The 27,397-nt window shown below is 51.3% G+C and overlaps 2 protein-coding genes across 4 annotated transcripts in view; one reads left to right on the forward strand and one right to left on the reverse strand.

The window, feature by feature from the left end:
• HDAC1 (histone deacetylase 1) overlaps positions 1-12,391 on the forward strand; it is a 40,056-nt gene extending 27,665 nt beyond the window's left edge. For all 3 annotated transcript variants that reach the window (XM_037010441.2, XM_037010440.2, XM_073233567.1), the window contains 11 exons: positions 4,762-4,836; positions 6,241-6,379; positions 6,838-6,979; positions 8,029-8,121; positions 9,271-9,379; positions 9,460-9,600; positions 10,162-10,270; positions 10,363-10,493; positions 10,769-10,921; positions 11,443-11,491; positions 11,774-12,391. In XM_037010441.2, coding sequence (XP_036866336.1) covers positions 4,762-4,836; positions 6,241-6,379; positions 6,838-6,979; positions 8,029-8,121; positions 9,271-9,379; positions 9,460-9,600; positions 10,162-10,270; positions 10,363-10,493; positions 10,769-10,921; positions 11,443-11,491; positions 11,774-11,801 — 1,169 coding nt within the window. In that variant the 3' untranslated portion in view covers positions 11,802-12,391. The remainder of the gene's footprint in view (positions 1-4,761; positions 4,837-6,240; positions 6,380-6,837; positions 6,980-8,028; positions 8,122-9,270; positions 9,380-9,459; positions 9,601-10,161; positions 10,271-10,362; positions 10,494-10,768; positions 10,922-11,442; positions 11,492-11,773) is intronic.
• Positions 12,392-12,552: 161 nt separating this feature from the next.
• On the reverse strand, positions 12,553-14,886 carry MARCKSL1 (MARCKS like 1). The gene is made up of 2 exons (XM_017672037.3): positions 14,620-14,886; positions 12,553-13,808 (listed from the first exon to the last, which is right to left on the reverse strand). Exons 1-2 carry the CDS (start codon positions 14,704-14,706, stop codon positions 13,299-13,301), a joined length of 597 nt encoding a protein of 198 aa, XP_017527526.1. The 5' UTR covers positions 14,707-14,886; the 3' UTR covers positions 12,553-13,298.
• Positions 14,887-27,397: the final 12,511 nt, after the last annotated feature.

Consider the following 27,397-nt stretch of genomic DNA (forward strand, 5'->3'; position numbering starts at 1 on the left):
GCATTATCGACCACATCAGCAAAAAGAAGGACAAAAACCACATGATCATTTCCATAGACGCTGAAAAGTCATTGAACAAAATTCAACATCCTTTCATGATAAAAACTCTCAACAAAGTGGGTATACAGGGCAAGTATCTCAACATCGTAAAGGCCATATACGACAAACCCACAGCCAACATCATACTGAACAGCGAGAAGCTGAAACCTTTTCCTCTGAGATCAGGAACAAGACAGGGATGTACTGGAGGTCCTAGCCATGGCAATTAGACCAAACAAAGAGATACAAGGCATCCAGATTGGTAAAGAAGAAGACAAACTGTCACTATTTGCAGATGACATGCTTTTGTACATAAAAAACCCTAAAGATTCCATTCCAAAACTACTAGAACTGATATCGGAATACAGCAAAGTTGCAGGATACAAAATTAACACACACAAATCTGTGGCTTTCCTATACACTAACAATGAACTAATAGAGAAATCAGGAAAACAATTCTATTCACAATAGTATCAAAAAGAATAAAATACCTAGGCATAAACCTAACCAAGGAAGTGAAAGACGTATACCCTGAAAACTAGAAGACACTCTCAAGAGAAATTAAAGAGGACACTAACAAAAGGAAACATCCCATGCTCTTGGGTAGGAAGAATTAATATCGTCAAAATGGCCATCTTGCCCAAAGCAATATACAGATTTGATGCAATCCCTATCAAATTACCAACAGCATTCTTCAACGAACTGGAACAAATAGTTAAAAAATTCATATGGAACCACCAAAGACCCTGAATAGCCAAATCAGTCCTGAGAAGGAAGAATAAAGTGGGGAGGATCTTGCTCCCCAACTTCAAACTCTACTACAAAGCCACTGTAATCAAAACAATTTGGTACTGGCACAAGAACAGAGCCACAGACCAGGGGAACAGAATAGAGACTCCAGACATTAACCCAAACATATGTGGTCAATTAATATACGATAAAGGAGCCATGGACATACAATGGGGAAATGACAGTCTCTTCAACAGATGGTGCGGGCAAAACTGGACAGCTACATGTAAGAGAATGAAACTGGATCACTGTCTAACCCCATACACTAAAGTAAATTCAAAATGGATCCAAGACCTGAATGCAAGTCATGAGACCATAAAACTCTTAGAAAAAAACATAGGCAAAAATCTCTTGGACATAAACATGAGCGACTTCTTCATGAACATATCTCCCTGGGCAAGGGAAACAAAAGCAAAAATGAACAAGTGGGAGTACATCAAGCTGAAAAGCTTCTGTACAGCAAAGGACACCATCAATAGAACAAAAAGGTACCCTACAGTATGGGAGAATATATTCATAAATGACAGATCTGATAAAGGCTTGACATCCAAAATATATAAAGAGCTCATGCACCTCAACAAACAAAAAGCATATAATCCAATTAAAAAATGGGCAGAGGACCTGAACAGACGGTTCTCCAAAGAAGAAATTCATATGGCCAACAGACACATGAAAAGATGCTCCACATTGCTAGTTATCAGAGAAATGCAAATTAAAACCACAATGAGAAACCACTTCACACCAGTAAGGATGGCCACCGTCCAAAAGACAAAAAACAACCAATGTTGGACAGGTTGTGGAGAAAGGGGAACCCTCCTACACTGCTGGTGGGAATGTGAATTAGTTCAACCATTGTGGAAAGCAGTATGGAAGTTCCTCAAAATGCTCAAAATAGAAATATCATTTGACCCAGGAATTCCACTTCTAGGAATTTACCCTAAGAATGCAGCAGCCTATTTTGAAAAAGACAGATGCACTCCTGTTTATTGCAGCACTATTTACAATAGCCAAGAAATGGAAGCAACCTAAGTGTCCATCAGTAGATGAATGGATAAAGAAGATGTGGTACATATACACAATGGAATATTATTCAGCCATAAGAAGAAAACAAATCCTACCATTTGCAACAACATGGATGGAGCTAGAGGGTATTATGTGCAGTGAAATAAGCCAGGCGGAGAGACAAGTACCAAATGATTTCACTCATATGTGGAGTATAAGAACAAAGAAAAACTGAAGGAACAAAACAGCAGCAAAATCAAAGAACCCAAGAATGGACTAACAGTTACCGAAGGGAAAGGGACTGGGGAGGATGGGTGGGAAGGGAGGGATTAGGGCGGGGAGAAGAAGAAAGGGGGCATTATGATTAGTATGTATAGTTTGGGGGGGCACGGGGAGGGCTGTGCAACACAGAGAAGACAAGTAGTGATCTTACACCATCTTACTATGTTGATGGACAGTGACTGCAATGGGGTATGTGGGGGGAACTTGGTGATGGGGGGAGTCTAGTAAACATAATGTTCCTCATGTAATTGTAGATTAATGATAAAAAAAAATATTAGGTTTTCGTCCTCTCTCACCGAAGGTGGGGTGTAGGAAATACGAGACTCTAAGGACTTCAGGGCATCTTACTGACTTGATTCATAAGGCAGCAGAGAGCTCTCAGTGCAGTGCTTTATAACCAGGGGTGTCTATGGGGATAATAACAAAGATATAAGAACTGAGCTCTTTTTTAATATTTGCCAACACCTAACCAGCCTAGGAAGTTATATCTGTAATAAGACCAAATAAGTCAGGTTTCCCTACTCTTGGCTAGAATGTAATAAATGATAGTCTATCAGAACATGCAGCTCATGGTAGAACCATAATAAAGGGGATTTGTGATGGTAAAATTTGGAGACAAAGTATTGTATAAAAAATAATATAGCAGATCCATGTACCCACTAAGAATCAGCAATACGATTGAAGCCCCCTTGGGCACCTCTCCTTGATCATATTCTACCCTCTGCCCCATTATCACCACCTCTAAGATGTAAGCTCTATCCTGAAGTCAGTGTTTAATCTCACGCATCTCCTTCTGCACTATGGTTTTTATTGCCTTCTCTATCTACCTCTGCCCCTCTATCTCCCCAATATTGCTCCCCTTTAGTCTAAAGCCAGTGTAAGAGTGGGAAAAGTATTTATAGTGGGAATAAGAAAAACCCATAGAAAAGTCCTCCTTAGCCGCAGTGATTAGCTCAAGTCAGAATCTGATTTTTCCCTCTTTTCCATCTCTAATCACACAGCTCGTTGATCTGGGAATAATGGACTGGCTGTTCGAGCCAAGTGTTGGTTTGGGGCCTAAAGGAAGTTTTTTATTTTTTTTGTCTTGTCTGAAATACCCATTTTCTCCCATGGGGGCTTCACATCCCAAATGGGGGTATAAGCAAAACTTTGGAAACCCAGATAGACCAAACTCACTGAAGGAGGAAATAGCCAGAGCAGGAAGTTGGTTGCCAGTGGATAAATAGCCTGGCCCCAGGGACCAAAGTTCTTATTGACATAGCCTCCCACTGTTTACCTGGGAAGTGAGGGAGAGAGCCACCTACTGCTCACTGTCTCATGTAGGCCATACTTCCTGGGAGCATGGTGTTGGCAGGGCACCAGATCAGAGCACTCTTTAAGTTTAGGGCAGTGCCAGAGTTGGTAACTCTTGTGGTCATTGCAAACCTTGAGCTTCAGCTGTGTCTCAGGAGGTGACCACAGTCCAAGCTGAGCTCTCCTACCCTCCTCATCCTAGGGTTCCTCCTCCTCACCCTGCTTTGGGAAGCCCTGTTGATAACAGTGGGTGCACTGGGAAGGCTGGGGCAAGAGAATGAGGATCTAGAGGCACACACACACACACACCCTGCCCTGCTGCCTCCATCTTCCTTTATATCATTGATATCTCAGCAGTTTCCTTTTCTGTGAGAGGAGACCTGGAGCCTCAAGGTTCCTCTCTAGCTCTGTGAGTCTGCAGCCTTCAGGTGTGCTTCCCTTCCTTTCTTTTTCATTTCATTTGCATTATTGTTTGCGTGTGTTCCCTCATAATGTGTTAGTTTGTACTTATACCCCTTTAGGCCTGAAATAACTTTACTCCAGTTGTCACTTGTGGGTGTAGTAGAAAGAGCACTGGACTGTGGGAGTCAAGACACCTGGGCTCAGATTGGTTCTGCCACTGACTGGTTATGTGACCCTGAGCAAGTCACTTCTTCTTATCTGTTTGTCTGCATAGTGGGGTTCATTTCTGTCTTGTCCATCCCATGGGGTCGTTAAGAGGAACAAAGGAAGACTGTGTATGTAAAATTACCAGAGAAAGGCCAGAGTGTATTTTCATAGGGTAGACCAAAGCTTGAATACCACCTCTGTCAGTGAACTAGCAGTTCACCTCTGAGCCTGTTTCCCCAGTTATTAGTACCAAATCCTACCTCAGAAGGTTGTACGCAGGGTAAATGACATCAGGTATTTAAAGCATTTATCATAGTATCTGGCATGTTGTTAAGTATTCAGTGGATAATAGTTATATAGGTCTCTGTTCTTTACTTCCCTGTTCGTCAGCTGGATTGAAGTCTAGGAACAAACCCAGGTTGGAGTAAGGGGCTAAATTTTTGTCCCTCAAGGGACAAACCAACATTTTCCAAGTACTTACTTACTGAATGCTTCCCCACGTAAGATTGCTGATAACCTCAACATTCGGGTGAGATGAAATACCATTATTGCTTATAATAGATAATGAACCAAAGCTCAAAAGAGTTAAATGACTTGACCCAGTCACACAGCCAGTAAGTAGTAGAGTCTGGACTAGAACCCAAGCATTCTGAATCTAAATCTTAAATTTTTCCCATCAGCTCATAAATACATAAACAAAAACTAAAGGAAACTTTGGAAACTAACCTTTCGCTTATGTCTTTCAAGTCAACGTTGGTGAGGACTGTCCAGTATTTGATGGCCTGTTTGAGTTCTGTCAGTTATCTACTGGTGGCTCTGTGGGTAAGAAATATACATCTCTCCTCAAGGACTGTACTAGGTTGTACTACTGAGGTCTGCCTTTTATGCTGCTATCTCAGAAGGACTGATCTGTGACTGTAAAATGGTCCGTCCTATGGGTTTTTACCTTAGGTCTTTAAAATGTCTCTGGTTCAGTCAAAACCCAGGTTCAATCTCTAACATGGTGCTGACAAGTGTCCTTGACTGTCCTTTCCTACCAAGAGATCTTATAACAGGAATTCCCTGCAGACCTCATGGGGTTGTTGAGATGCTACACATAAAAACAATTTGTGCACAGCAAAATTCTATAAAAATGGAAAGTGTCATCATCTGTGTCTTACAGAAGAGCATGGTATTACCTTTAGAGGTCAGAAATACTCTCCATATATCTCCCACTTCCATTAGTAACTTCTAGGTTAGCTCTAGGATTACTCTAAACCCCTTCTTAACAAATACTGGTTTTCCTATCACCATAGTTTTCTCCTCCCTCCCATCCCCCTAATCCCCCCAGTATAATCTCAGAAAACTAAGAAGTGCACAGGAAAAAAAAAAATGCCCACATTCTCACTGTCCACATATAACCATTCTTTTCGTGTTTATACATCCATTTTTTTCTATGTGCATATATTTGGGCACAACATAAATCATTATGCACAAATTCTATTTTATATGTAAATGCACAATATTTTATAAGAATGTGTCAACGTTTTTATATATATAATTTTGTGCCTGTATTTTTTACTTAGTAAGCCTTAAACTCTCTCTGTTGGTAGTAACCTGTAGCATATTTCTAGTGGCTATATGACTAGTCCATGTTGTGGACCAACTTCATTGATATAATCCTGTTGGATCATTTGGGTTGTTCTATGTTTTTATTGCTGTTAAAGTTAGAATGTCACAAATGTTCTTGTACACATGAGTATGTATTTCTCCCTCACTTCTTGGTCCTATTTGTACCTTGAGCTTCTAGTACCTTGGGTATCTTCAAATTTTTTTGACCGTAAACCACTGTAAGAAATACATTTACACTTGTAATCCAGGTTATATGTGTGCACACACCCTCTTTTGCTCTGAAGCCAGATGCATAAAAGAGCAGTTACCTTTACTGTTGTTATTTTTATTCTAATCTATTTCATTTAAAAATATATATACTAATCATGATCCACTAAACCAGTTATAACGTCTACTCATGGATTACCACCCTCTGTTTGGAAAATGTTTTTTTATAGTAACCAATATCATGTTTACCTTGTTGGAATAGGTGGGAAGGAGAGGACTGCCCTGTGAATTGTACGATATAGCTATTGCATAGGCAGATCCTACCTCTCACTGGATTTCCTGGGCTTCTTGGGGGCAGAAAGAGAGCTGGCTTGGTAACAGGCTTGTGTTCTCTTTTCTCATGCCCAGCAAGTGCTGTGAAACTTAATAAGCAGCAGACGGACATCGCTGTGAATTGGGCCGGGGGCCTGCACCATGCAAAGAAGTCTGAGGCATCTGGCTTCTGTTACGTCAATGATATCGTCTTGGCCATCCTGGAACTGCTGAAGTATGCCTGCCTGGCCTTGTTTCTTGGAGGAGCACCTTAGGCCAGGTTCCCACTTCCCTCTCCCCTGGGCTTGCCTCCCTAGTTCGCTTTTCCTAGCGGTGTGCTGGCTAGGATGTGTTTGGTGAGTGTCTCTGGCCATCTTCTCCTTGACGGGGTCTTGGTCTGATATGAGCCCACGGCAAGATCAGGGGCAGGCGCTGCTCAGATCCCGCCTCCAGAGTGTCCCTGTGTGGCCGGAATTGCCCCTGGCTGTAGAGTAGGAAGATCGGACTTGGTCGGCTTTGTCAGGCCTCTGGAGACACCCTGCCGCTCCTCCACCTTCCTTCAGCCAGTTTCCACGTCTCTGGTGCTTAGAGATACCTGAGGGAGGCAGCCAGCCCGGTAAGCTGGGACCTGGCGCCCTTGGTGCGTCCCACTCCCAATGAGCCCCCAGACCCCTGACCCCCTTCTGATCCTAGGTATCACCAGAGGGTGCTGTATATTGACATTGATATTCACCACGGCGATGGCGTGGAAGAGGCCTTCTATACCACAGACCGGGTCATGACTGTGTCCTTTCATAAATACGGAGAGTACTTCCCAGGAACTGGGGACCTACGGGTGAGAATTCCTTTCAGGGACCAACCACTCACCCTCAACTCTAGCTCTAACTTTCCTACCTCATGTCACCAAAAACTACTTTCTGCCTTTTGCACATTCAGAACACCATACCCCAGCCTGGAGCACCTGCCATGGTCTCCTTCCCTCCCTTGATCTTGAGGAAGGGAATGATAAAGGGTTGAGAGAGGGATTGGGTTTTCCTAACTCAAGGCACTTCTCTCCTGGCCATGACTGAGTTGCATTATACTATTCAGATGGCCCATACAGCTTGATTTTAGGCTAGAGATGTTGGGTTCTCTCCCATGGGCTAGGAATCAGGACTCTATGGACCATCTCAAGGGTTCTTAACATTTTTACGTCACCTTCCCCTGTGACTATCTGACTGAAAGTTATGGACTCTCTCCCCAGAAGAGTATATGAAGTTATGCATCTGATACTGAAGTCCATCCATGGACCTTAGGATGAGAATCCTTGGAAGCTGATTCATTGAACTGTTTTATCTGCTTCTGTTAGCATGCATGCAGTGAAACCAGCCACTTTACCATGCCAGTAGCCTTTGGGTGAAAAAGTGGCACTAATTTGGTTGTTTGCTATGGCATGCGTAAGAGTAACTGAGCATTTGCTGTTTTGATGAACCCTGCTTCCCTCTCTGCTTCCCTTCTACACCTCTGGAGGGGGTGGGTGGGCAGAGGAGTGAGCAGTAAAGCTCTCTGGAGAGGAAATGGTCACTGTGGGGTTGGTATTTCTGTGACCCAGCTACAAGCCAGCTCTAACTCAGTCCAAAGATAGAGTGGGGCTGGGGGTGGATGGGATTTTATCTCTGGCCCCATACATAATTCTTGGTCTGAGTGCAGGCTCAGTGGTGTGTCCAGAGATGTGAGCTAGACTTGCCAGGAAGGGTAACGGTGCAGCCCCTGCTCTGTACCTGGCCCACCTTAACGGGCCCAGCCTTTCTTAGAACCACTGCTTCTTTCCAGCTCTCCAGCCCCATCCTTGATCTTCCTCCTAGCTTCATCTTTTAGTTTTATTTTAATGTCCCTTTTGATTAGGATATTGGGGCTGGCAAAGGCAAGTATTATGCTGTAAACTACCCACTCCGAGATGGGATTGATGACGAGTCCTATGAGGCCATTTTCAAGCCGGTAAGTGGCTTATCCATCCACCTGGGCTACAAGTGGGGTTGGTTTAAGGGAGGAGTAACACAGCATCCCCAGCATATCTCAGGGACCTCTTCCCAGGGCTGAAAGCTGGTTGGGAAACGAAGTGTTTCAACTCTGGATTGCATGCTGTGTGGTCAGTTAGAGGAACAAAATTCATCCACAAATATTTATTGATGCCCTCTGCAGGTTAGGCCTTCTGTTGGGCAAGAATACATGAGATATGATCTGTGCCCTTGGAGACCTCATACCCTGTAGTGTGGGAGACAGGCACAGAATGTAGTGTTTTTGAGGAATGAACAACAGAGTGAGCGGCATACTGCTGCCTGGGCTGGGGAGAAGGCAGTCAGAAGTGATTTCACAGAGGTAGTGACATTTGAGCTGGAAAACGGGGAATTACCCTGTGAAAGAGGAGATGAGGCTGATGGGGGTGGCACTCAGCAGAGAGAACAGCTCCAGCACAAGCACAGAGGTGCCAGTATGTACTGTAAGTAGGCCAGTATGTGTGTGGAGGGGTGTTGAAGGATGTGGTAGGAAATGTATGTTGGGGTCAGTATTTCAAAGGGAGCCTTGAACGCCATCTGAGGAGTTAAAATCATCACCTGTAGGCTGTAAAGAACCATTACTAGAGTATTAACCGTACACCAAGTGCCTACTATATGCCTTGTAGTAAGCACAACAGAGAAGCCTGAGTTAACAGTCTTTGTCCTCAGTAACATTAGAATCTAGTTGTGAGAACAAGATCGAAGTGAAGCACTTCCTCACAGTCAAAGTCTGTAAGACCAAATGAGTAGAGGAGATGCAGTTAACAGTCAGGCCTCCTAGAGGAGTGGCCCAGAGCTTAGGCAGTGAAGGAAGGGAAAGATTTAGGGAGTTGATAAGGAGGCCATTCTAGGTTCAGATTCCTAGAGCTAGAAGGCTCTTAGAGATCCCTGCAGACTAGAAAATTGAAATCCAGAGTGGGGAGATGAGAACCCCAGGCTGACAGTCCCTTTCTATCACCCAGGATGTGGGAGAGTGGAAAGGTGGGAGCAGTGATAAGGAACAGAGAAAAATGCTGCATCCCACCCTTTCAGCCCCGAACCTCAAATACCTTTTCTTGAGGCTGGTAGTGACCAGGATGGGTCCTTCTAGGTCATGTCCAAAGTAATGGAGATGTTCCAGCCCAGTGCGGTCGTCTTACAATGTGGCTCTGACTCCCTATCTGGGGATCGGTTAGGTTGTTTCAATCTGACCATCAAAGGTGAGACTGGGGAGCATAGGGATGGGGTGGGCAGGGTCCTGCTGGGTGGTCCTGTAACTCACTGCTTTGTCCCCCCAAAGGGCATGCCAAATGTGTGGAGTTTGTGAAGAGTTTCAACTTGCCTATGCTGATGCTGGGAGGAGGTGGCTACACCATTCGTAACGTTGCCCGGTGCTGGACATATGAAACAGCTGTGGCCCTGGACACAGAGATTCCTAATGGTAATAGCTCCAGGACCAGGTTGGGCTGGGCAGATGGGAGCTCAGGTGTCCTCAAGTTCACAATTCCTTTCCCATTGGCTGTATGATGTCTCCTCTTTTGATATTAGTCATTGCTTCCCCTGCTTCTCCTCTTGTGATTGTGAGACCATCGCCATCAGTTTTTCCTGAGTCCTTTTTGACCCTGTCCCCCTCTCCCATCTGCTTCTGGTCTGGACAGAATTATCAGTGGCTATTTATAGCTTTGAAATTTCTACTCTTTAGGGTAAAGGGGTTAGTGACAAGGAATGTTGCCAGTGAGCATTGCCTAAACTTTCTAAACCGAGAAACTTCTACTCATAGTGATATATATATATGGGGTGTATGTGTACCACTGGTGTGAACACTGGAAAATGGCATTAAAAAGATTGAAATCCTGTAGGCATCCAAGACTTCCCTATCTCAGAGGCATGATTCTGTTTGATAGTTGGGTTAACAAGTCCAGATAAACCTACAAATACTTTTCTCAGGGTCCTATCGTGGCCACGTCTCTTGACTCATAATCTTATTACCTGTCCCAATCAGAGCTTCCATACAATGACTACTTTGAATACTTTGGACCAGACTTCAAACTTCACATCAGTCCTTCCAATATGACTAACCAGAACACTAATGAGTATCTGGAGAAGATCAAGTGAGTATATCCCCACACACCCCTTGATTGAACACTCCAGGCTCTGGTTTGTCCCTAACCAGAGCCCAGCCACCCTCTACCATTGGCCATAGACAGCGACTGTTTGAGAACCTGAGAATGCTGCCCCATGCACCTGGGGTCCAAATGCAGGCGATTCCTGAGGATGCCATTCCCGAGGAGAGTGGAGATGAGGATGAAGAGGACCCTGAGAAGCGCATCTCAAGTAAGACCCAGGCCCAGGGGCCTGTGCCTTCCTGCTCGGTAGGAGCTCTGACTTCTCTCCACCATTCCCGGTTCCACATTCTCCCCATGCTACTCACCTTTTGAGAAACCCAGTTTCTAGTACCTGTAGGAAAAATTTTGGGAGTCTGCATCCTCTCCCTCTCCTTGTCTTGGTCCCTCTCCTTTCGGTGTCTCTTGGAGGACATGTAGGGAACACTGGGTACAGACTGAGATAAGAAATCTGCTTTCTCACCCATATTTTCCATTGCCGCCCAGTCTGTTCATCTGACAAACGAATTGCCTGTGAGGAAGAATTCTCTGACTCTGAGGAGGAAGGAGAAGGCGGTCGCAAGAACTCTTCCAACTTCAAAAAAGCCAAGAGAGTTAAAACAGAAGATGAAAAAGAAAAAGACGCAGAAGAGAAGAAAGGTGGGTTTGGGTTTGGGTTGGGCCAGGACTCGGGTCTTCAGGCCCCGGCCCAGGAAAAGGATGAATCTATGTAGGGCACTGGGAGGAGGGAGCTGGCTCAGGTCCTGCCAGCTCCTGTGGGGCTCTTCCTCAGCTGCTTGGAACTTTCAGTGGTTCCCAGAAGTGGTAGGGCCCACGAAAGAGTGAAACTTGATTCATCATCTCCACTGACTGAACCCTGCCAGGCTCCAGAGCCAGGGACATGCCTGGGCTCCCCATGGTCAGGAGCATGGTTCTCACATACCACTCAAGCCCTCTTCCCGTCATTTCACCCGTTTCCCAGGGGGCTGCCCCCACCCACCGGGTTCAGGCTCTAGCAGGCTGGGAAACCGGTCTGACCTGTTCTCAACAGGGCTCACTGGGAGGGCCTGGGATGGGCTTTTCTCTCTCTTTAGTATGTCCAGTGAGCTGTAGTGTGGGGAAGGATGTTTGGGTTTTTTCAGAGGGGCTGCCATGGCCATCCCTGCACTCTTATGTTCCAGAAGTCACAGAAGAGGAGAAAACCAAGGAGGAGAAGCAAGAAGCCAAAGGGTGAGGAAGGAACGGTCAGCCATCTCCCTGGTGTTGGCGTCCCAGCCCCTTTTTGTCCCACCATGCTGAGAGGGAAGGCACAGGGACAGCTGGTCCAGCTTACAAAGGCCTCTTTCAGGGACCAGTCTGTCTGTCTCTGCAGTTCTAGGCAGAGCTAGGAAGCCCCAGCCCTCAGCAGTCACCTGGGCAGCCGGGGTCCTGTGGAAGTCATTGTACCCACACTTTTGCCTTAAGGCCTTTGTGGGGTGGGTTATCTCATACCAGTCTCTGCTCTCTCCACAGGGTCAAGGAAGAGGTCAAGTTGGCCTAAGCAGACCTCTCCAGTTCTGGCTTCTTGCCAAGTTCCCCACCTTTCTCCTCTAACCACTCAGATTTTATATTTTCTATTTCTCTGTGTATTTATATAAAAATATATTAAATATAAATATCCCCAGGGACTAGACAGGAAACCAGGGCCCCAAGCCCAGGGCACATGTGCTAGGTGAATTCTAGTGGCTGCCTCGTCAACCATCCTTCCCCAGTTCTTAATTCTGAACCATAAAGGGTACCAGGTCTTTGCAGAAGGGATACCATTAAGCAAACCACAGGACAGAATCCTGAAATGCCAAGTACCTCCTTAGTAGCTTTGGAAAGGTACCCTTAATGGGCATTCTAGAAGAGGTAGATGGGTTTTCAGAGACCCCCCATTCTTTCCTGGCTCTTTAAAGTAATATCAACCATTTTTAGATTCTGTTCTCGTACTGCCCCACTGGCCCCAAGTGAGCCAAGATACACTGCCTTGCCCTCCATATCCTCCCATTCTGCAGGTGGAGATTGCTAGTCTAGTTTCCTTTTTGAGATACTATTTTCATGTTTGTGAGAACCTTTGTAATAAAATGGTACATTTCCACACCCTCCTGAGCTTGTCGCCTAGCAGTGTCCCTGGGTTGATTTTGATTCCACACTCTGCCCCGCTGGTGCCCACATGGATATGGACAACCCCCTCAGCAAAAAAGAACCCCATAAACCTGACCCCTCCCCTAAGGTTTCACCCTAATCCCAGAAGACCAGTCATTAAAAAGCACTGTTAAAGGGACAACATTTATTCCTTTTCCAAATGTTACAGTAAAATCAGGTGGAAGAGAATGGTTTTAGCAGTTAGAAAAAAAACAAAAAGTACAAATCTGGGGTTTGGCCATTAAAAGTTATTTACAACAACGGCAGGGGGAAAAAAAGACAACAAGAAGTTGTTTCACATTACCGACCTCCTTCCCACCCCAAAGCCTAATACTTGCTTACCAAGTCAAAAAAGAGACACAGTTGATTCACAAGCTGGAGGTTTGAACTTGAGTAAGACATTTATAAAAACCTAGACAAGGGCAGTGTCCTCCCCAGCCCAGGTGCCACTAGGCACAGCACAAGAGACTAAAAACTCAACAGGGGGAAGGCTGACACGCAGGGTTTGGGAGTATAGGCACCCCACATCTGGCTCAGGGATTTGGGGAGTGAACAAAATCTACTTGGAAAATAATTGGGGAAGAAAACCAGCAATTGCCTTTTGCAGGGGTGGGGACAGGGTAGGGAGGTAGGGCCAGGGGCAGGAGCATTTCACATCACTAACCTAACGGGAAACTGCAAGGGACCATCTTCAACCGGCCCTAAGAGGAAGACCAGGTGGATGATGGGAGAATCCACAGGAGGGAGAGGTGGAGAGGGAACGTGGCCGGGAGCGGGGCAGCAGCCCCTTTTCTGAGCACAGGAAGGCAGCCAGGGCTCCAGGTCCAGGCAGTGACCTCACAAGGACAGCACAGTTTTTGCCCCCACCCAGCTACTCATTCTGCTCGCTGGCCAGTGTAGGGCCACTCTCCAGCCCAGAGGGAGCGGACGGCTCTGCAGCCTGGGGCCCTGCCTCTTCTGTGTCTCCTCCCTTGGCGGCAGCACTAGCCTCTGCCCCCTTGGCTGGGGGCTCCTGGCTCTCAGGGGTGGCAACGGCTTTCCCCTCCTGGGCAGCGCCTTCCTCACTGCAGGCACCAATCTCCCCCTGCTCCTGCTCTTCCTCTGTGGGTGAGGAGGCAGACGAATCACCCCCACCCTCCTTCCGATTTCTCTTGAAGGAGAGACCACTCAATTTGAAAGGCTTCTTGAAAGAAAATTTCTTCTTCTTCTTGGGGGTCTCCTTGGGTGGGGCGTCCCCCTTGGCCTCAGCGCCCTGGCTAGGGGGTGCTGGCTCGATGGCGTCACCAGTGGCCCCAACTGCCTCCTCTGTTCCGTTCACGGGGGGCGACTCCCCTTCACCCTTGGGGGATAAGTCTCCATTGCTTTTCACGTGGCCATTCTCCTGCAGGGCACAGACAGCAATGAGGACCGGGACTTTACCTCCCCTCCTCCAGCCCGACCTGACCCCTCCCAGACAACGGGGTCCCGATTCATTCGACTGCGACCCGGGAGGCCGGTTTTGGCCTCGCCCCACACCCGTGGGCCCGTCCAACATCTCCCTCCTGCCCCTCACAGGCGCGCAGAGGCCGCGGCCGGCAGGAGGCGCTAGGGTCCCGCACCCCTCCCCCGGGGCGCGCTCTCTAGTCCGTGCAGAACCGCTCGCGGCCGCGGATCCCAGGCGAGCGGGCGAGCTGTGCCAGCCGGTATTGGGCGGGAAGCCGCCCCGGGGCGCTGTTTCCCGTACCTGGACGGCCTGTTTTCCCAGCCTCCTGCTTTGTGTAAACGGCCCCCCGCCCACCTCAGGCTGTCTCCCCAGCTTCACTCCCCCCTTAACAAAGGCTGTGGGCCACCGAGGTCAGGCCTGCGGACGGAGTACCCTCCCCTCTGGGCACCCTCCCTGCGGCCCCTGGGCGCCCCCTTGGCGCGGCCCAGCAGCGCCTTTGTTCCCTGCGCGGCACTCAGGGCGGCCGGGGGGCAGCGCCGGGGGCCGGGGCCGCGAACAAAGAAGGCGGCGGGGCCCGGCCGGCGCCCCCTCTCCGCCCCTCCCCTTGCTTCGCCCGCGGGGGCTGCGGCGCCGAGAACAAAGGGACAGGGCGGGGGAGGGGGCGCCGCGTGTCCCAGGCCGGACAAAGCGCGCGGCCCAGACCCGGGGCCCAAGAAGGGGCGAGGTTGCGAGAGAGGGAGCCAGGTCGGGCCGTGCCGAGCGCACCCACCTGTCCGTTGGCCTTAGCGGGGGAAGCGCCTGCTGCCTCCTCGGCGGTCACGTCGCCCCGGGGAGCCTTGGAGCTCTGGCTGCCCATGATGGGGGTCTGCTGGGGGCGCCCGGAGCCGCCCCGGGCTCGCGCCGCAGGGGATAGTTCGGCCGGATCGGCCTGGCCGGCGGAGGGGTGGGGCTCGCGCCTGAGGGGGAGGGGTATCGGGGGAAACCGAGCTGCACCCCCGCTCCGCGCCTCACACACTCACTGCGCCCGCCGCCGCTCCGCTCCGCGCCAGAATGCCGCCCGCCCGCCGGGTATATATATGCGCCCCGAGCTCGGGGCGGGGCCGGACATTTAAATGAGCGCCCAATCGAGGGGCAGGGGCGGGCTCAGGTCGCGGGCCCCACTCGCGCGGTGGGCGACGCCCGCGGTCTGATCCCCATAGCCCTAACGACTACCAGGGGCAGGCGGGGTCCGGTGCGGGAAGGAGAGGGGCGGGTCCTTCCGAGGGCTGAGAGCGGAGGGAGGACTCCTAGAGGAAAGAGGGGAGACGGAGGGTTCCCTCCACCCCACCCACCTCTCACGGTGGACGCCCCAGCACCTGGAGTGGCCCCCATCGCCCTGGTTCCACGCTGGCAGCCCCTGACGGCCTCCCCCTAGAAATCTTCGAAGGGCTCACATGCCCAGACTCGTCAGACGGCTGGTCCTGAGTTATGCTCCAGAGAATGTGGTCATAGAAGCCGCAGGGCCCGACCTGGGAGCTGCGGCCCCTCAGGCCTGGAGACGGGTCAGAGGTCCCACCCACGTTCCTGCCTGCCTGTCCCGGCCAGCCTGGGGACTGACCCGCCCCCGGGGTTACTCTGGTCAGACTGGTGAGGCCCGTCCATCAGCCCTCCTCTCAGTCCCTTGGTGGGCGGTCATACGGAGTCCCCATAGACAAACTCACCCTTGGTCCTTCCTGCCCTCAGCCCTGGACTCCTTACAAAGCCCGTGTAGGGGGTTCCTGTGACCTTGAAGGGTATATTCATCCTCACTAGAAACTGAGGAGCCTGAGGCTGGGAGATGTTGCCAGAACTTGTCTGACTTGCCTGATCCTCTCGCACCCCACATCAGGGCTCTCACGAAGGCAGAGAAACCCCAGGAGAGGACTCAACAAACCTTAAAACATCCCAGTTCCTGAAGAGAAGGGGTGAGACATCACCAAGGCTCTCGCCATGCTTAGATAACTGTGAGGCAGCCCCCAAATCTGCCCAGCCCAGCGTCCTGCTCTGAGTGACGGATCCTGGAGGCAGGGCAGGGACTGCGGCTGGAGAGCCTCTAGCTCTAGTCCCCACCACTTCCCCTTCGCCTGGCCTGGACAGGCTGATGGGAACCCCAGAGTCCAGGCTGGCCCTGGATGTGTTTGTTGTTGGGTTGCCAGCCCTTTGCCACCAGGAGGAAGGGGGTGGGGGCTAGAGGAAGCAAAGGGTTGCAAAAGCAAGGCTGTGTCCTGGACAGCCTGGCCCCTCCCTCCCTCCTGTGGGTAAGGCCTCCAGTGAGGCCTGAGGCTGTGAGGTATGGAGACACCCCAGGGCCTGAGAAATTGGGGACTCCCCACAAGTCTGACCACAGAGGGGCGAGGAGGGCTGAGGTGGCTTCTTCATTCAGCACTCACTCCTGTGTCCTCCTTCCCCACCCCCACTCTGGCTACAGAATACTCAGCTTCATTAGCCATCTACCTCCCCGATTTTACAGACTGGGACACTGAGGTGCAGAAAGGGAAAAGGATATGTTCAAGGGGCACACAGCAGACACCAGTAGCTGAGGGTGAGAAAGAGTTTGGAGTAACCCAAAAGGGACTGGGGGCTGGAAGGAAATGCCTGGAAGTATTCTCTGTTGGAATCTGGCTGTCTGGTCTGAGTGGGCGGCAAGAAGAGCCTAGCTTGGGGACAGGAGGGGAACCATGCAGCTCACTGACAGGACAGTAACTTCACCCACTGCCACTAAAGGATGGACATCGTGACCTGCATCTCTGTCTTAGCCACAATAGGGGACCCACAATGCTGCCAGGCACTGACTGCCCCGACTGGCAGGGCTCAGATGGAGGGTGTGTGAGTCCTGGAGGGACCGAGGCCAGAGGTTAAGAGCAGATCCCAGGCGCTGCACTTCCCTGCACTGTGGGATGAGAGGCAAATCACCTGGATGATCTCAGGAGGGAGGGAGGAGCATCAGGGCTAAAGTATCCTGAGTCCCCAGAGCCCCAGAGGGAGCCTGGTTCAGAAAGGAACCCCTGCACCCTGTGCCAGACATTACAGGGGCCTCCTCCCTCAGCAAATCCAGGGCCCAGCAGAATCTGGCTTCTGAAAGAAAGAAGAGGCTTAGGACGTTTCAGGGAGCGAAGAGGGGGGTGCAGCAATCCGCAGCCTCCATCCACAGTCCACACTGCTGCTCCTTCCTCCCCAGCTGCTGCCAGCCCAAACAATGCGCCCATTGTTCTGCGTCTCCAGGGGCCCGTGTGCAACTGTGTGTGTCTGTTTCTCAGTATGTGACTGTGTATTGCTCTGTATCTGTCTGTGTGTGAGAGATTTTGTGACTGTGTATGTGTGTGTGACTAGGTGTATACTTTTGTGGTTGCGTGAGTCTGCATCTTCGGCTGTGTGTATTTCGGTTGAGAGACAGAGGCTTGTTGACTCCTGGTGACTGAGACTCTCTGGGCATGTGCCTACCTGTCCTTGAGTCTGTGTGTTGGTGACTGTGTCTGGCTGTGCCTGGGTGTCACAGGGAGCGTGTGTGGCTGTGTGAGAGAACACCTATGAGTGTGCGGATGAAAGAGTGGCTGCTCTGCTTGTGCGAGTGTCCCCTGTAGGTAGCAGTGTGCACCTCAGTAGCCACGGAGGCTGTGGTGGTGAAAACATTTGAGGTGTGAGCTTTTGTCAGGACAGGGCAGCCAGAAAAGGAGGTATGGGGAGGGCAGAATAACTCTGGGATGGGTGTGGGAAGGGCAGCTGAAGAGACTAGAAACCCCATGTTTTCACACACACCCCATCTGTCCCAGTTTTCCAGTAAGGGCTCAGTCCCTGGCCCCGGCCTGAGATGCTCCTAACCCTCATGGATATAAGGTAATGAATTTCCTTCACAGGAAGCCTGAGACCTCAGGAGAGAAATGGGGGTAGGGGATTGCTGTAGGGCAGGAGGCAGGAAAACATGGCCCCATAAAGGAGGTTAGGGGACACTTTGAGGACTCTGAGGAGGGCGCTGTGGTGGAGATCAGACCGGACGCCAAGTGAGGTACGAGTGAGCAACATCTAGTCAGAGATGGAGAATGGGCCTGCCTCCAGCATATGCAGAGGCCTGGAGATGGGAAGAGACACCAGAGAAGCTCTAGGTCCCAGTGGAGACCTCAGGAATGGTGACTTGGCACAGCCCAGTTCCCAGCCCCCGGGTCCCCATCTCCTTCTGGGGAGCACCAACTGGACCCAGGGGGCCTTAGTTCAAGCCCCAGGTCTGCCTCCTCCTGCACTATAACCATGAGCCAGTCTCTTTCCTCTTGGGCTTCAGTTTGTTTATCTGTAGGGTGAAAGGTTGGCCTCCATGATTCACGCTCACAAAAACTGGAGTTCCTCCTTCTGCACTAACAGTGAGTGAGTCATGCAGGGCCCCTGCCCTCAGGGGGTTCCCATCCAGGGGAAGAGATAGGCAGTGCTTTAAGGGGAGAAGAAAGAGAAGAGCCAGACCAGAGTCAGATCAGGGGCCTGTGGGCTGCATGAAGGAGGCATGTGAATAGCCAGGGCATGGAGGAAGAGTTTGGACAAAGCAGGACAAAGTGGGAACAGCAAGCAGTTTGTGTGAGGATGGGGATAGAGAGGCCTAGTCGGGAGAAGGTTGAGGAGACAGGGTCCCTAGGACTAGGTGAGGGCTGGAGTGGGGAGAAGGGAGTGACAATGTTGTTTCCACATTTCTGTTTTGGGTGACAGCTGGCAAAGTGGATCCATTGTCTGAGACAGGGCATGAGAGGAAAAAAATTAGGGAGGGAGTTGCTGAATCTAGCCTTGTTGCCCCGGAGGTACCCAGGGAGCATTTGGGGGCCTATCCAGGAGGCAGCCTGCAGTGCATATGGTTCAGCACACAGACATGCAATCATATTTCCTGAGCCAAAGGCCAGGGCCCAAAGTCTGGCTAGTGACCCTACAGGGACAACAGACAGAAGGTTTTAACTCAGAACTGACCCCAGGAAATCTGGGCCTCTGGTGACTGCTAGTAAAAGGCTAAGTGGAGCCAAGCTGTGCATGAATTATGGAGACAGTGGGGGGCACTGCCATGGGAGGGGCAGGCAGCTGTAGGGGGCCCTAGGAAGGAGGCTGGGAGGGAGCCAGCAGAGAGTGGCCAGGGAAAACCCCAGAGGATAGAATCATGGAGCTCTTTGACCACAAAGGAGAGTTAAAAAGGCAGGAAAGACCAACAGCAATAATCATCACAGCTGCTAGTACACCAAGCCCTATGCCAACTGCTTTCCACAGATTACCTCACAACCTGGTGAGATGTGAACCCTCATACTTCCCGTTTGCGGAGGAGGAGCCTGAAGCCCAGGGGTGTGGAGTGCCTGTGTGACCAGGAGAGGAGGCGCCTGACCAGCAGAAGGGGTTCTCAGGATCTCTGAGAAGCACGGCAGTGCCAGGCTCAGCTGGAGGCATTCACAACGGCTCTGAAGCCTCGGGTTTGGGAGGAGCAGGAAGGGATGTCAGCAAGGAGGAGCTGCAGGGCCTGGACCCCAGGGACTTGACCCCCAACACTCTGGGCACACTGGGTTGTGTGTGTGTGTGTGTGTGTGTGTGTGTGTGTGTGTGTGTACACTGCTAGACCTGTCTCTCTGGAGCTCAGTTTCCTCAATAGCCAAGAGATATGTAATCCCAGCGAAGCTGCCTATCTCCCCCAGGCCTGATGAGGTCACCAGAAATTCAGCCCAGTTATTCTGGGCCGCCCTGATTTCTCCCTTCCCCCTTCCCTCCCCTCTTCCTAATTTTCAGTTTCTTTTCAGATCCTGGGTGCCTTTGGGGAAGAGTTGGCCTAACTGGTGGAATGTGGATTGCTTACAACTTTCCAGCCAAAATCCCCCATTTAGGGGAAATCCCTTGACAAGGGAAACTAAAAAGCTCTCCCAGTCCAGTTCCCAGTCCCACCCCTTCCTCTCAGCACCGCTCAGGCCTGCCCCAGCATCTCTCCCATCCAGCCTCTTCCTGGAAAGGATCTGGACCCAAATGACTGTTACCTCCCAACTTTGTGACCCTGGACAAGTCCCTCCCCATCTCTGAGCCTTGCATTGCCCACTCTGTAAGATGAGGACACTGGGAGCCACTCCAGGTTGTGGCAAGGGTACAGGGAGGTATTTTTGTGTTGAGGTGATTGTAGTGATGAAGAGCTGGCTCCATCATGTCCTAGCTGTGTGGCTTTAGGCTCTCTCGGAACCTCAGTATCCTCATCTGCAAAATGGGAATAATATACCTGCTTCCTAGGGTTACTGTGAGATAGATGAGCTAGTGCCAGCAAGTAAATCTCTTAAAACCGAGTACCTGAGGCACAGAGCATGCATGAAGTGTTCAACCATATTCCTAGATGTGATTACATGAAGTGCCAGGCAAGGGCCTGACACCAACTTGGCACTCAGCAGTGTGCGGCTTCCCTTCCTTTTTCTTCCCTTCCTGCCCTGTGAGGTGATGAATTTAGTCCTGCCTGAGACAACCTTGCATCAGCTTTCTTCTAAGGCAGGTGGAGGAGGGACTGACCAGGCTGTTGTAAAGATGCTGAATTGTTCAGACGGAAATTTGGCTCAATCAGTTTTTCAAATGGTGAGGGAATCTGCTTCTCCCCAGAACCCTGAGAATTCTCTCCTCCTCTTGCACCCCAGAAGTGATCCCCTGGGACCTCATTTTAGTGACTTTTCCTAGAAACACATACTCTGGAACCCCCTCCAACACATAATTTATTTGTTTGTTCCCTACCAGCCCCTCCTCAAATTCTCCTCCTACCAGCCCTTCTGCACTGGGGGACCTGCCCTCCCTGGGACCCTCTCCCAGTGCTTTAGGTTGTGCCTCAGGGAGGTCAAGCTCCAGGTCTCACCTCCCTCCTTTTTCTCCTCAGCCAACTAAATTTCATTTTTACTGGCCTTCCAGCTACTCAGAGTGCTCAGCTTCTCCTACCTCAGGGCCTTTGAACATACTGTTCCCTCTGCTTAGAATGCCTCTCCACTTCTCTACTTGTTGAATTCTACTCTTCTCTTAAAACCCAGGTCAGACCACTCCTGAGAACTTTCCAGATTCCCCAGGAGGAAGGGATGACTCTCCCTACCACAGGCGCCACACCTCTGGGCTCAGGATTCCCACTACTGTTACCCAAGCCCAGAACCTGGGCTGAATCCACCTGGGACCCGCCTCAGCTCGTCATCCCCTTATCTCCACCCCCATGACCACTGCCCTTCTCACCTGGGTGGGAGTCATCTGCTCAACATCAGCAGCCTTTCACTTGTCTCTCTGCCATGAGTCCAGCCTCTCCAGGCATTCTGTGTCTCAGGGTCACTTTCCAAGAGAGGGTGCTTGGTAAGTATTTGTTGACTGAAGGAGTAAATGAGTGAAGGAATGAACAAATGAAGGAATGAAAGAACTGTAAAATCAAACATGACCCCCTTGGCTTTAAACCTTTCTGTGGCTCCCTACTGCTCTCAGGACTAGTCTGCATCTTACATTTAAGATCCTCACTATCTAATGCTTGTTATGCACTCGGGGGTTTCCACCATCCATAGCCTTGGTCCCCTTCTTGCCTTCATGCAGGTAGCCCTCTTCCTGGATGGTCTTTCTTCCCTGCTATGCAGCAGGGAACAGGGGTTGTTGCAATGATCCAGGCAGGAGATTCTGGGGCCTGAACTAAAGGTGCGGGGCAGAGTCAGCCAATACCAGTACTTCCTGAGCTAGCCCTGTTCTCAGTGCTGGAGATGGGGCAAGCAGAGCCTTGGAGCTGAGGTTTGAGATGCCTAGGAGAGTCACCATGGAGACATCAGGCTGCAGTTATTGATTTATGAGTCTGGACTTCAGAGGAGAGCTTAGGGTGTCCCCAATTTGAAGCCACAGGACTGGATGGGCTCCACTAGAGAGAAAGAGTGGCTCAGGAAGCGCTGGAGGCTCTCCAATGTTTAGACTCTGGAAGAAGAGCCAGGAGGGGGATTCAACTGATGGCCAGTAAGAGTGGAAGAGATCCAGGAGGAGAGATCCAGAAGGTTGAGGAAAGAAACTGTTTCCAGGAGAAACAATGTTGACTGCTGCTGAAGTACAGAGGTCGAGGCAGAGTGTATAGGAGGTGTCCAGGGGCAGAAGCGACAGGACTTAGGAAAGGACTGAGGATGCCAGGAGGGAGGGGGAACCGAGGTGGTGACCAGGGCCTGATCTGGGCACGTGTGTAGGGGGAGGTGGCAGGCTGCACAGAGGAAGCCTAGAGGGGCAGTTGGGTATGTGTGGGAAGAGGGTAGCCAGTTTTGGACAGGCTGAGTTGAAGTGCCTTTGGGATGTCACTAGGAGCTAAGGGTCTAGAGAGAAATCTGTGTTGGAAAAAAAAAAGTCTCTCTTCTTTCTCCATCTCTATGTATATCTATGAGAGAATCTACAAGCTGATGACTCTGAAATCTCTGTCTCCAGCTCAGATCTCTCCAGAACTCTGGCTGCCCTTGGAGATCACCCGGATGACCCACAGGGACCTCCAAGACACATATAAACAGACCCAGGTGTACACAGACCAGAGGGGGCAGAGTTGTGGGCAAGAAAGCCAAAGAAGAATTTGTCAGAATGGTCCAGACAAAGGTGATGGGGCCTGACTGAGACAAAGCCAGGGGCAGAGGAGGAGGAGATGCAGTCCCGAGACATTCAGGGACGAAGAGCACCAGAGATGCGGCCTGGGCTCGGTGAGGAAGGAAAGGTGGCTGAAAAGGAAGGAGGTGGCTGTTGGGTGTGGGGAGCTGGAATGGGGCAGCCTTCTAGTTACCTGTTTATGCGATTGAGACCCCTACAAAGGGCAGGGCATGGATCATAGTGGGTTTTATGGGGTGGGGGAGTGGGGAAGAGGGCCTGCTGTTGGCCACTGAGTGGATGAGTCAGGATAGCAGCCAGGCTCCTTCCTCTGGCCGTCAGCACTCTCTGCCAGGCCTTTGCAGGAAGGCTTGGGCAAGATCCACTGGCCTGAGTCCTAGGTAGGATATGGGAGAGCGTGTAGGGCGGGAACAGGTACAGGTGCCCTGAGGTCCAGGACTGCAGACCACTTGTTGCCCACCGGAGGGGACTCTGAGACCCTGGGAGGGCTCTAGGCCTGGAGATGCCGTGATGGGACCATGTCCCTCCCTTGCCTTAAACCTGTCCATGGCTCCCTACTTCCTCCTGGAGAATGTCCAGCCCTTTGTTCTGGCCTTCAAGGTCCTTGAAGCTCCAGGCCCAGCTAGGCTCATTTTAGGTGGAGCCCATCTTGCTGCTGGTCTCATGGTTCTCTCAGTGGGCTGACCATTTCAGCCTGCAGACCACCAAAGTGTTCTCTGTGCAGCCTGGAGTCCTGCTCCCTGTGTATGCCTACCTAGTGCTGCTTGCCACCCCTCACCCCAATATTCAGCCCTAAGGAACCCCTCCTGAAGGCTTTCCTGACTCACCAGAGGATTCACTGTGCCCCAAACAAACTGTTATTACCTCCCAGGGCACTTTACTAAGCTGGCATAAGTCTCTGCCTTTCTCTTCCTATGGCACTGAGAGGGTCTGGAGAATAGGAGCCAGGTTCATCCAATCTGCCCCACTGCGGGGGCTTGTGAGGGGAGTGGGTGCAGTGGAAGGACTGGGGTGACAGTCCTGTGGAGTCAGTACGACTCAGAGTCACCCTCCAAAGAAAAGCGAGCCTGAGAGAGGCCAGAGCTGTTTTATTTAGGCAGTGAAGGGCAGAAACATGGACACTCCAGGAGAGGGGGCAAAGGTGAACAATATTCAGCCCCAGAGATTGTGCGGTGCTTCCGAGCCATCTTCCTGCTCATACTGGCTCTGCCCAGGTCAGCATTGGGACCATCACACGATGGACCTGAAGCCCATCTTCCCAAATCTCTGGGAAACAGACATCCATGACACTCCTCCGGAACCCTGGGGCTCTGGGGGTGTAGCTGAGCAGGCCAGACTGCCTGAGCTCGCTGCAGCTCTGAAAGGCACTCGCTGGGTGTCCTTGAGCAGGCTGTTCAAAGGGCTCCAAGCATCACTCTCCTCATCTGAATATAATGGGAATAATGATGGCACCAACCTCCTCGGGTTGTGATAAGGTTTCAAAAAGGAAATGCATGCAAAGGTTTAGCAGAGTACCTGGCAGGGAGTTAAAGGTGCCATAAATACGTTATTATAATTACTACTATTCTATCAAGAGACCTGGATTCTGGTCCCAGTTCTGCCATGTTTTCCTCTCTGAGCCTGCCTGAGTCCATCGGTGAAATGGGTGTTGAAGGACTAAATGAGAAAATGGATACAGCAGAGCCTTCTAAGACATGTGGTTATCTCTCCCCTCTAAGGTTTGCCTCCCTGGGGCCACAGGGGGATTGTTACCCCCACTTTGTCAGGTCTTTACTGGACTCTCTGTCCGGGCAGGACCTGCTGCAGTAGGACCAGCCCATCTCCTCCTCTCTGCCCATCAGTTAGAATGAGAGGAAAGGGCTGGGGCTGCCTCAGCAGGGACTGTAGTTAGACAGGACGAAGGACTTCCTTCCGATCTGCAGGATGCTACCCTGGGAAAGAGCCAGGGGTCGTGGGACTGAGGCCTCTGTAGGGAGGGGTTACTTCCAGGAGAATGGTCAGGCCATGCTGGTTAGTCCAGAGTGGGCCAGTGGGGTGAATCACCTCAGCAGTGACCTCACTCTGAGCCCCTGGAGGAGCCCTGTTTAAACCTGCCTGTTGGCCCCTAAGATTACAGAGACAACAGATAGGGACAGAGACACAGCAACAGGCTTATTCTAGGACAGCCAGCCAGAGGCAAGGAGCCCCCTACTAGACATAGGCTACTCCCTCCACCCAGAACACTCTTCCTAGGGTCTGGAGGGGCTGACCTCTCAACCTTCAAGCCTTGAAGGAGAGTTGCCTCCTCAGATAGGAACTCATGACCAACCTATGCATTAATTCATTTAACATTTATTGAGGCCCGTATGAAACAGGCTCTGTTCTAGATCTGTGAACGAGATAAAGTTCCTGTCCACTCCATATAAAGGAGCACCTGACCCGCCTTGTTCTTGTCAACACAGTGCAGGGTTTATCTCTGATCTTTTTATTGTCTGTCTTCCCAACCAGAATCTAAGCTCCACGAAGGCAGGGGCTTCAACTGTTTTGCCAGTGTGAACCCAGTGACTCAGAGTACAAACCTGGCACAGACCACTAAAAGAGGCCCTTAATAAATATTTGTTGAAATAAATAAATGGACACAGAGACCAGAGAGAGATGGACACACAGAGAAACAGAACCATGCTCAGAGGTGGATACACCAAAATGTGAAGGAACGCACATACAGACACACACAGGATGGTTCCAGTATGATCGCCAGGATAGCGCTCTTAAAGCCAGCCCAGAGCCTTAAGTCATTCAGCTTGATCACCAGCCCCGGGCTGGAGTCACCTCTGCCCTGGGGCTGACCCAGTTGGTGCTAGAGGGCATGACTATCCTGATTTCCCACACTCCCAGCACCCGGCACAAAGATGGCATTATGTTTGAGGTGCCCTATCTGGAACTCTATTTTACTAAAGTGTCTTCCAATGAACAATTATCTTAATATATTCAAACATGTCAATCTTAAAAAATAAATGTTTGTGGTGGTCCATAATGGCCAGACTAACGCCCCAGAGACACACAGCCGGCCCACGGGGCTCTTCCCTTTGCGGTTCAGCCCCTCCAAGCCCTAGAGCCTGGAAGGCAGGTGCTGCTGCGGGACAACCTCCCGCTCAGCCCTCACACCAACCTCCCACTAGGCCCCGCCTCTAGACCCGCCCATTATAGCCACGCCCCCACCGGCTCTCAGCGCGGGGAACTAGATGTCTCTTCCTCCTGCCCAGGAATTGGTAGTTAATATTCTACCAGCGGTGCTTCCACCTGGAGGTGAGGAAACTTTGGCAGATAGGATGTGGTAAGGCTGTCTCCCGCCGGGCCTATGCCCACTCCGCCTTAGCTCCGCCTCTTTCTTCAGCTCTCAGGCGCCTCGGCCCCGCCCTTCCCACCCAGTTTCTCCCCGTCCTCCCGCTCCCAGACAACCTGAGTCCAGCCCAGTCTCCCAACCCGCTGACCGGCCCTAGCCCTGCGGATCCGCCCCTTCCCTCAGACCCCGCCCCCGGCAGTAGTCCCCGCCCCTCCGAGCGCTCACGTGAGGCGCGGGCGCCCTCCGTAGCAGATGGGCCAGCGCGCAGAAGGCACGTGCGCCGCTGGTGGACCCGGGAGCTGCACCAGGTTGTTCGCCGGCCAGCGCCAGGAGGCGCCCGGCGGGCGACGGCGTTGCGGGCTCAGCCCGTAGTTGCCTAGGCTGCGGCGGGAGGCCGACGGCGGCAATGCCGGGCCCCGGTGGGCCCGGAAACACAGCTCCTGGTCCAGGCGTTGCGGGGGTGTGGCCCGGGGCTGCCTGCGGGGAGATGGGGCAGCAGTCACCCCAGAAGGCCCGATGGGCGGGGCCAGTGACCGCTCGGAGCAGATAAGGCGGGGCGTGGACCAGGGTCTTTCTTGGTCGATTTAGAGGGACGGGAAGAGACACTAGAGGCCCTCATCTGGGCCTCCCCGAGGACCTGGATGCCTCCTCCCTAAGATGCCAGACCAGGGCCCCTTATCCCACTAGCGCCCTCCCCCAGCTCCCTCATCGGGACAGAAGAAAATTAACCACGAAGTGGGCAGTCTCAGTGAATAGCATGACCCGGCTTCGGCCACTTTAATCTGCCCAGGCGTGGAGGGGGAGGGCTGAAAGGCCATAGTCCTCCTGGACCCAGCTGTTTTTAGCAGGAGGCGTCAGCTGGCAGAGGGGGTGGGGTTGGCAACACCACCAGCCCCTGTGGCAGGGGTCTCGTCTGCGGTCTTCACCAGCCATTTCAGTGGGAGGGGGCCAGTCACCAGATCTCCAAGACCTTTCTCCCTCAGGACCAGAGACAGAAGAACAAGGACAGGCAGAGGACAGGAAGGTCAGCTGACGGTTGGATCCTCCAGTGTCTGCTCACAGACCCCTGATGGTATGCTCAGGCAGAAGGCACAACTCAAATGGCCTCCCTGCTCCCAGGCCTAGAAGTCTCTCCCCTCTGCCTGCCATGGCTCTTGCTTTAAGCGTCTTTTCCTTGTTCCAGTGCACTCAAATGTCAGCAGGAGAAAACTCCGCAGCCAAATCTAGTTCAGGAGTTCATATCTGGAGCTGTGAATGGGCTTCTGGACTCCAGGACCCCTAAACTGTCTCCAAGTTCCAAACAGGTATATTTCCAACAGCACCCACCCTGAAATAAAAGTTGAAAGCCCTTATGCTCAGTGAAATAAGCCAGGCGGAAAAAGACAAGTATCAAATGATTTCACTCATCTGTGGAGTATAAGAACAAAGAAAAAACTAAAGGAACAAAACAGCAGCAGACTCACAGAACCCAAGAATGGACTAATAGTTACCAAAGGGAAAGGGACTGGGGAGGATGGGTGGGAAGGGAGAGATAAGGGGAAAAAGGGGGGCCTTAAGATTAGCACAAATAGTGTAGGTGGGTGTGGGGAGGGCTGTACAACACAGAGAAGACAAGTGGTGCTTCTGTAGCATCTTACTACGCTGA

Source organism: Manis javanica, chromosome 4 (genome assembly GCF_040802235.1).
Source record: "Manis javanica isolate MJ-LG chromosome 4, MJ_LKY, whole genome shotgun sequence".
Lineage (NCBI taxonomy): Eukaryota > Metazoa > Chordata > Mammalia > Pholidota > Manidae > Manis > Manis javanica.